Source organism: Ruditapes philippinarum, unplaced genomic scaffold (genome assembly GCF_026571515.1).
Source record: "Ruditapes philippinarum isolate M1 unplaced genomic scaffold, ASM2657151v2 ctg4888_1_1_1_1, whole genome shotgun sequence".
NCBI lineage: Eukaryota > Metazoa > Mollusca > Bivalvia > Venerida > Veneridae > Ruditapes > Ruditapes philippinarum.
The window spans coordinates 197,788-207,819 of NW_026866230.1; the positions used below are offsets into that span (position 1 = coordinate 197,788).

The 10,032-nt window shown below is 29.6% G+C and overlaps 1 protein-coding gene across 7 annotated transcripts in view; it reads left to right on the top strand.

The window, feature by feature from the left end:
- Positions 1-9,165, top strand: part of LOC132731846 (nephrin-like) — a 33,057-nt gene extending 23,892 nt beyond the window's left edge. For 3 of the 7 annotated variants that reach the window (XM_060718125.1, XM_060718124.1, XM_060718130.1), the window contains 6 exons: positions 1,954-2,031; positions 2,395-2,445; positions 2,977-3,054; positions 3,380-3,457; positions 4,843-4,910; positions 5,109-9,165. In XM_060718125.1, coding sequence (XP_060574108.1) covers positions 1,954-2,031; positions 2,395-2,445; positions 2,977-3,054; positions 3,380-3,457; positions 4,843-4,895 — 338 coding nt within the window. In that variant the 3' untranslated portion in view covers positions 4,896-4,910; positions 5,109-9,165. The other 4 variants (XM_060718127.1, XM_060718126.1, XM_060718128.1 and 1 more) reach the window with 4 other exon arrangements.
- The last annotated feature ends 867 nt before the right edge of the window (positions 9,166-10,032 follow it).

Genomic DNA, 10,032 nt, shown 5'->3' on the forward strand with positions numbered 1-10,032 from the left:
TTCATGAGGAAATGAAAAGAAGTTTCCAGTTTGGCCAAAACATACAATTATCTCTGGTATTATAACAATCTTTTATGACGTCAAATATTAGGTCGACTATCCAGATGACGTCATCTATATTGCAAATGAACAATGGATTTAGCGTTTTTATAATTGTTGTTATGTTTCATATCAGCACGTAAGAAGTCCGGAATGTTAATGTTTTGAAAATTCATTCTACTGAATGGTTTAGTGTAAACTTTGGAACAAGAGGCATTTCACTGCATTTTAAAACTTACATTTTAGCATGTTAATACATGTTATGCGACATTCCACAACAATTTAACATTTATGCATCTTATATTTTTAAAAATACAGGTCAAAGACGCTTTGTGTATGCCTCTGTACATTTGTTTTTTTTAACTTATTATGATTTTTAAATCAGATTTAAGCAAGTGATAAGTTTATTTTCTCTGGTCAGTGAATAGCTGTAACGATCCCCAGCTGTTTTGCCTTCTATGCTGCTTGTTTAATAATGAAGAATTACATATTCTATTGCTGCATAATTTATATTTATGTTCCCATAAATATCACCTCTTCTATTGTAAAAATCTTATCCTTATAATTATTAACACAGTAAAAATGCAAAACCGACTAAGACTGACATAGCCTGGAGGAGCAGTTAAAATACATTGTATCCTTTTCGTTTTCCACCAATGCAGTAAACCAAACAAATTGATTATGCTGTCAATGAAATAATATGAATAACTGCCAACTTAATATTGACATAAGTGTTATTGAAAAAATATATATCTATACATACTTTTAAACTTATCACATGTTGTTTGTAAAAAGGATCTCTGGTATCTAAAAGTTATTATAGAACATTTATCACTGAAGTCATTACACTCTATAAATGAAGATGTGAACGAGATCTGATGACGTAAAATGTCCAATGAACGTAATATAATAAAGGAATATCAAATCACATACTTTTCTTGTGTATGATAAAAAACCGTAGATGAAAAGACATAATAATAATGCGTAAATGCATCAACTAGTGCGTCCCATAACTGATTTCTGAATTTAAACGTTGGGGCCTTTGACTTATTTTAATATCTTAAAATCTGTTATCACCTATGTATGTACTTCAGAATTTTATGTATTAATATAATATTATATTATAATTAAATAAATAAATAATAAAGGTAATGTCAAACCTGTATTCGTGTACATTTATGGTAACGTCCGGTCAACAATTGTGTCAGTTGTGGTTGGAATTTTGAAAAAAACGTTATAAATATGTAATACATGATGATGATGATGTGACGCGCATAGGAGTAAAGTCTCCATTTCAGAGGTCAAAGTGACACTTGTACATCAAACGTAACTATTGTGGATAGATGGTCATATTAACTATCAAGGTCACACTAAGATTTTTAAGATTTATAGTTTCATAAAAATACATTGATTGTCATATTCAGTAATAAATTTTGTCATTATTAAAAGCCTTTAGACAGCTAGAACGATAAAGAATACTACTTGAATGTCAAAATAGTACTTTTGTTTATTGCGTTTGGTCATATCTTTTTCATTCATAAATGGATGTTTTTCTTTTAATTACTGGACTGACCACAATGAGAATAGAAGAAGGTATTTGTTTGTAACTCTCTTCTTATAATAACCATACTTATGTGGTAACTCAAAGGTCATGGTTCCTGTACTGTGCCCGGCTTTTTATCATTTGTCTGTTTCCAATGATACTTTTTTAAGGCAATGTGTACAGTTGTTGTTGCTGTGATTTGCATTTTACAAACTTATATAGATGCGATATAGATTCCTTACACAACTTTGTGTTGTTGTGTCTGGTCATATCTGTGTCATTTATTCATGGATGTTTTTCTTTTTAAATAATTGGCCACAGTGATCAATTGACAGAGTGTCTGTTAGTGTTTCTACATTTTGATTTTGCAGATACTGAAATGCAGGCCGGGTATGAGTCATTGGCAGGACAGGATACTACTACGGAAATAGAAATGTATACAGATTTAGGTATGTAAATTATTTGTTCTTATGCTTACCAAACGGTATCTTTTTCAGGGGAACATGACTTGGCATTTTTCTTTTGTTGCAATTGATTTTTGTTTTTAAAAGTGATTTATTTCAGACCTCTAAAGCCATGCGTTCTAATAACGCTAATTTGTTTGTGATAGGCAGTTGATGATTTTCAACCGTCTGGTTTAGAAATACGTCGTATTCTAAGTTCGAAGTTTGGCTAAACAGTATGACATTGTACAAAAATAATTTTAAGTTGTCTAAAGACTCCACTGTTATATTTGTAAGTTATTAAAATAATTGGCCACACTGATAAATTGAGAAAGTGTTTGTTAGTGTTTCTAAATTTTGATTTTGCAGATACTGAAATGCAGGGCACTACTACTGAAATAGAAATGTATACAAATTTAGGCATGTAAATTATTTGTTCTTATTCTAACCAAACGGTATTTTTATTTAGGGGAACCTGACTTGGTATTTTTTCTTCTGTTGCTATTGACTTTAAATTTGTTTTTGAAAGTAATTTATTCAAGACCTCTACAACTAATCGTTCTAATTACTCTAATTTGGTTGTGCTATACAGTTGATGACTTTCATCCGCCTGGTTTAGAGATAAACTTTGTCTCCTAAAATATGATAAACAAGGTCAACAAGGAAAGGTGGCGTTCAATGAACGCAACCCCCACACGACTTAGCAACAAGAACCAGTGGCTAGGAGCCCAAGAAAACCCCAAATAAAAACAGGACAGGGCACAAGGCAGAGCACGGACAGGCAAATAACTGAAAGTTCGACGTTTGGCCGAAAACGTACAAAATGAACTAAAATTATCTCAAGTTGTCTGAAGGCAACACTGTTAATAATAATTGTCCGTTTTTTTAAAATTGCCCACACTGATAAATTGAGAAAGTGTTTGTAAGTGATTCTAAATTTTGATTGTGCAGATGATGATATGCAGGCAAGGAATGAGTCATTGGCAGGACAAGGTACTAATACGGAAAAAGGAATGTATACAAATTTAGGTATGTAAATTATTTGTTCTTATGCTAACTAAACGGTATTTTTGTTCAGGGGACCTGACTTGGCATTTTCCTTGCAAAAAGTAATTTATTTCGGACCTCTAAAACGAAGCGTTCTAATTCCGCTAATTTGTTTGTGATAAACAGTTGATGATTATTATCCGTTTAGTTTAGCTATACTTCGTATTCTAAGTTCGACGTTTGACCGGAAACATACAGAATGAACTTAAATAATCTCAAGGTGTCTAAAGAATTGTCCGTTTTTAATTAAAACAATTGGCCACATTGATAAATTGAGAAAGTGTTTTTCTATATTTTGATTTTGCAGATACTGAAATGCACCCCGGGTATGAGTCATTGGCAGGTCAGGGCTTTACTTCGGAAATAGAAATGTATACAAATTTAGGTATGTAAATGATTTGTTCGTATGCTAACCAAAAGGTATTTTTGTTCAGGGGAACATGACTTGGCATTTTACTTGCAAAAAGTAATTTATTCCAGACCTCTTAAATGAAGCGTTATAATTACGCTAATTTGTTTGTGATATACATTTGATGATTTCCACCCGTCTTGTAAAGATATACCTCGTATTCTCAGTTCGATGTAGGCCGGAAACGTACATAATGAACTAAAATAATCTCACCTTGTTTAAAGGCAACACTGTAGTAACTGAACGTTTTTATCATTATAAGACACGTAGCCAGGTAGTAAGTAAAAAAAAACAGAATAACAATTTACTGCACGAATATTTCATTCTACATGTCTGTACATGTAGTCATTGTATTTAAATAGACGCAATAAACTTCTTAGTTCTTTAAAACAGAAAGACAAATGTTTGTATCAAAATTAAATATTGTTGGATAATTTACGGTCATGATGACTCTTTATCACTAAGCAGTGTTCACAAGGAAATATGTTGACTTGTTTAGAGATCCAAGGATAACCTGTAAGAAAAAATGTTTTTATTAAATCCATTTCGTTTTGACATTTTGATTTTTACTATAGAGATACAGAGGGGAAAACGCGAAAGGAACTCTCGAGCTTAACGAGTCATAGTTATTTGTACAACCTTGCTAAATGGTTAAACAATAACAATTTCTGTGAACTGATTTAAAATGACAAATAATCACCCCCGATACATATATTAAAATGTATTTCGCTTTTATAGCCATGACAGCCACAGCTCTGCCTGGATTCTGACTGGACTGTTTTTTGCGCAATGTTTTTTCTTCATGTCAATTTGTTCAAGACCCTTATACCGAAAATTTCTACTAGACAATAGTACTTGTAAGCTAAACGGAAATTGCCCTGAATAAAGTTTTACAATTACGAAGTGACATACAATATGAGTATAAGTGCTCTGAATAAAGGTTAACAATTAACTTACATTTTAAAATATTTGTTGCAAAAAGGATAATGAAAACACATCTTTGGTAAGCGGCATACATCATCAAAAATCGATACTTGCGGCGGTATATATAATAAAAATTTTGTTGTTTATGACAACATAAGATGTATATTTGATTGCAAAAATAGAACAAAACAAGAATAATATAACATAGAATGTCATGCATTCCTTCAATCATTTCATAATGATAATAGATTTCGTGATTTTCTTTAATTCTACCATTATTATTTTTTTTTTATTTTTCTTGAAGCTTCAACTATTTATAATGTTCCATTAAAAAACATGTTGTCTAAATGTCAGTAGGAAAGATAAAAAAGCGGCACAACCAGCTAAAATACTTGTTGCATGCAACTGCACTTTCATTTACAATTGTATTTTTACAGAAGGCCCAACGTCCACAGAATTACCTTCCGAGTATGAACATTCAGAATTGTAAATTGGATTTATTTAGGTATTATTAATTTTTCTACTCATTTTTATATACTGTTTGTAATAATGTTTTATAGTTTGGCTTGTCATTAAATATCTTCAAACTACAACTTTTTTAGTGAGATTTATTTAGTTTTGAAAAATGTATGTAACAATACGAGACAAAAGACTTGTGTATAGAAATAACCGTGACATTTTGTTTTATGTTTCCTTTTTTCAGTCGACCGCAACAGATACAGAAGTGGAAGAAGTATAATGTTTTATAGAGATTTTACATCGGATTATTAGCAACAAAACGAAAATAAAAAAGATTTAGTTCTGTACCTGTGATGCAGTGCATGCGACAAAACAAAAGTTTTCTTTAAAATCTTTTGTAAATTGATGACATATCAAAATTATTTAATGTCTTTTAAAATGTCCGAAGACAATAATAGCAGCTCGAGCTGATATTTATGCATTGTTGTGTACAACATACTATTGTGTGCACATAATATTATTATGAAACGTTTAAGAAGAATGATGCTATACTGTCCTGTAATATTATAAGTCAAACAAAATAAATTATGTTGCTGATGTCATCATTTTACGAGAACGTTTAAATATTCAATATATTAAAATGCACTGGTAGTAAATGCCTTGTTTTAGATTTGTATTTTGCATATTTATAACAGAAATGAATATAAGAGCTGTGATTTGTATAAAGCTACTTTGAAGATAGATTTTTGTAGATAGTTTCAAAATTGTAACCACAATTTTTATTATATTTATTTTTAATATTTAGTTCTTTATTAAATGCAAATGTTTTATAACATCGTTCACATCTTATTTATGCTTTAACAGAAATTAGTATTTTACCTACTTTTTAATCGGGGAACAGCAAGAATAATTAGAATTTTACATTTATTTTTATGAGCATAGTGTTAAAACAGTTTTAATATACTTATTTTCCAGTAAGTTGTTTTACAATCAATTATTTTCAATCAAAATAATCTGCGATATATTTGTAAAATGGACATTTACGAGTATTCAAACTAACAAACAAATAAAAACAAATCACAGACACAAATAAACAAGACAAAAACGACATACGAATATTTGCTTTAAAGAGAAAGTTTTCGTAAAACATGCACCGTATGAATAGCGGTTTTTTTGTTATTTAATTTGTTGGTTATATTGGGAAAATACGTGAGATTAGTCAAGATTAAAGATTTTATTAAGGCACACATATTATGTATATTGCCGTTATCAATAATGGCGTGTATACATACTAAAAAGTTATGAATTTATTTGATATTCAAAATAATTCACAAATTAGTGAAAATAAATACTGTATTGTTACAAAAGTTGATATTGTTATTTTGATATCAAATTCTATTACTAAAATGTATCAACTGTAATTAGCATTGATAAGCTAACTTGTGTCTCTCTTTTTAAAGCATTTGTAAAAATTCATTCTTTATACAGGTTAATAACTGCTTATGAGTTATGACCGAGTAAGATTAATGATATTTCTGTTTGTAAAATCTTTCTTAAGTCAGTGCACAGTAAGCGTTTGAGTATATGTAAAATGGTTCTTATTATGTATTTCATAACATGAAATACGTTTTTGTATAATTATAAAGTTCTTATTTGTTATTTTTATGGACAAAAACAACAAAACGCTTTAATCCTGCTCCTGATATGGACATCATTTATTGTAAATATCTCATATTTATGAGTTAACGTAAACGTTAATTGTTCATATACCATTTACTTTCCTAAGTATAAAAATATTACGAGTGTAACAAAGTTGTGAACATAAATGACTTCTTAATGTACTGCATCAAAACATTATCTAAATCTTTAAATAATAGAAAGTTACATTTAAGCATCCTATTTTAATCTTTATGAATATATTATTACGGAAAAATACCAAAGAAGTTTGAATGCTAAACGTCTTATTCATTTCAGTTGTTTTTTAAGTTTTTTTTTGTAATTTATTTTATTGCGGTTTTGACAATATATTTGTATAGTAGCTGCATATGTTCTTTTTGTATTTTTTAATTGTTTTTTCGTATTTAAAAACATTTATAGCATGATGCAAGCTTGATATGAGTTGTTCCTACAATCGAAAAGTTTTAATATGTATTTCATTTTAAAATTTGTTGATGAAAGTGTTCGTATTTCTATATCTAGTTGTATGTTTTCAGATTAAAGTAGCGTTACTTTGATATTGAAATACGCATTGGTGAAATTGAATTTGATCAAACAAGTAAAACGCTTATCTACAACATAACCCACAATTGAACCCGGTGAAAGCAGTTAAAACCTACTTCTGAATTGTATTCCCAGTTTTCATAATATTATCGGACTAAGAAATGGCTTGCTTGCTATCACCATTCGATCACCATATCTTTATCAATGATGTACATATTTTATGAATTTGATTGTTAAGTTTCATGTAATAATCTTTGCCACATAATGTCAAGCGCTCTTCCTCACAATGCACGTCAGTATATGATGCAATCATATGTTTACTATCTAACGATGAGTTACTAAGTGCGCAAAATATGTTTGTAAAGCTATTCAATTTCTTTCTTTGTTGATATTTTTATTGTTGCTTCGTTTTTCATCCTAAGTATTTTGATTTTCATTCTCTTATTCATAATTATATTTTAAGATATAACATGTTTACTAAAAAAGTATTCTTTGTTTCTCCCTGATAATAATGTTGTACTGCAAATTCACAAAATAAAATCATATTTGGGTACCAATATTCTATTTGCAGGAAATGTACAGTTTGATCATTCAGTAGTGATTGGAAATGCATTCATGCTTTTTGTGTCTGTAATGATTTATATAGTTTAATCAATATCTATCAATATCTTAAAAAAAACTTCTTTTCTGATCATTAAAAGATTTCATTATGTCAAGCATGTCGTAACTGGATGATTTTTGTGATTTATTTACCCTCTTACATGGACGCAATTAGTGTAGGCATGATCCTGTTATAAAATACAGATTTTGAGTGACCTCCCTTTATGTAAAATTTACTGATAATTCACAGAAAAGAGTTTCTGTTATGATTAATTAACTGCAAGTATTGATGAACACTAATTGCAACGATTTTGTGCTTTCCTAGCACGGTTTATTGCTGAATGTTTTGTATTTAATATTCATAAAACGATCAAAGTAACTTTCATAGCAAATGCAATCATTCCGTATCAAATACCTCTTTTGTGACTTTTTTCTATTCAAGAATGTACTCGGGTTATTGCTCCGCGCCCACAGGCGCAAAGCTTTTTGTGTTTACTTATTTTTTTGTCCATGGGCCCGGATTTTATCAATTAATCCCTTCGATTTACAACTAAAAATAAATTCAGATTCAATAACTCCTTCCGATTATTGTATTGGTTCCCCCTTCGGTGATTCGCAGCATTTTAATGAATAAAAACCGGAAAATAGTTCTGCTGTACATGAATTCGAAAGCCATAAATAGCTATAAATGTTCAGATTTTTGACACTTGGGTTATAAATGTGTATTTTCCCGTTTTAAGTAGTACATAAAATTATAATTTGTTACATTTTGAATGACATTTACACACAGCATATCAAGTATACTATAAGTGATTGAATTTGTCAATATAAAGAAGATTTCAGGCATAAGACTTTAATTATTTTGCTTTTAATAATTATTCTTAATTTAAACTTATAAAACTAAATGTTTAATAAGAACATGTTGATATATTGGTTATTTTGAAATAATTATAACTTTAGTATATAAGGTTATATTTCATTGGCATCATTGGTAATGCACGAAAGTAAATTATCAACATTTTGTGCTTGGTGACATGTCCGGGGTCCATACTCGACAGCGAAAGTTGCATTGTGTGCCCTTACGGGCGGATGGATCCTCATTAAACATAGACTATAGAAAGATAGATTGCATCATTGATAACAACAGAAACTTTGATCTGCAGTTTGAACGTGAGATGTATTGTTTTTATTATATAAATGTTTTTAAAGCAATTCAGCAAATACCTATATTGATCTCCCAATAAATCAATTAACAATAGCTTTTTATATATCACCAATGTCAAGTAGCTTTTACATCTTTGACTCGCACGAACATGACTGCCTATAATTCAGTTAACAGTCTTCTATTAGTATTGAAAGAAACCATCTTTTTTAATTTGACATGAAAAAAATGTTTGTAATATTACTATATTATAATATTAGTCCATTTCGTTACTATTTGTATATTTGTTACAGTTATAATAATAAAAAACAGACTTTGATATTTTTATCTTCTTATGTTACTGACTACAGTAGTGACACAAACAGAACATAGTACATTCATGTCACATAACATTTACAAGTCCTGTAAGTCTTGTTTGAATTCAATGGTATTACGTTCCTAACCAGGTAGGCATCAGTGAAAGCACTTTTTCAAATTAAATATCTGGCCCGTCTTTTTAATTATGGACAGTGCATAAGATAAGTATAATTATGCACAAAAATGGTTTACAAAACATTCGGAAAAAATCTACAATTATTATAGTACTTAATCTGAATATAACATGACCTGTGCGTAGGAATAATTTGGTAAGGTATCTGTAATGAGCGCATTTTTGCGCGGAGCTTCTCAATTGCTGCATTGCAGCAACATTTGTACTTGTACATATAGGAAAGCACTTGGCCAACTAAAATTGTAAAATTGCCAAATGAATTCATAGGGCTAGTTGAAACAAATGCTGAATTCAAATAACGTCGTCTTAAATCCATTTGGTAAGATTAGAATGTATACACAACAAAAGGCACTGTACCTCTTCTTTAACAAACAGCGCTGTATTTGTTCACTTTGAGTATGCCGTTTTTAGAGTAATTGATAACAATATCTTGTGTTTTATCATTTATATTTTATCAATATCAAGATAATAATGATTTTGAGTTTGTAACTGGACACAAATAAAATAAGTACAATGACTTTTTATAACTTTACAAATTCAATCGTTATCCCCGAGAAGTAAAAGTTAGCCCTAAAAAAAGAATTAAAAGAGCAAATTTATATATTTGAAAAATGTTGGAAAAAATCAAAGTAAGTGTCAGTTTAAATTTTAATTTTAAATCAATAAAAACAAGGGCTGTGCAAATAACGGATAAAA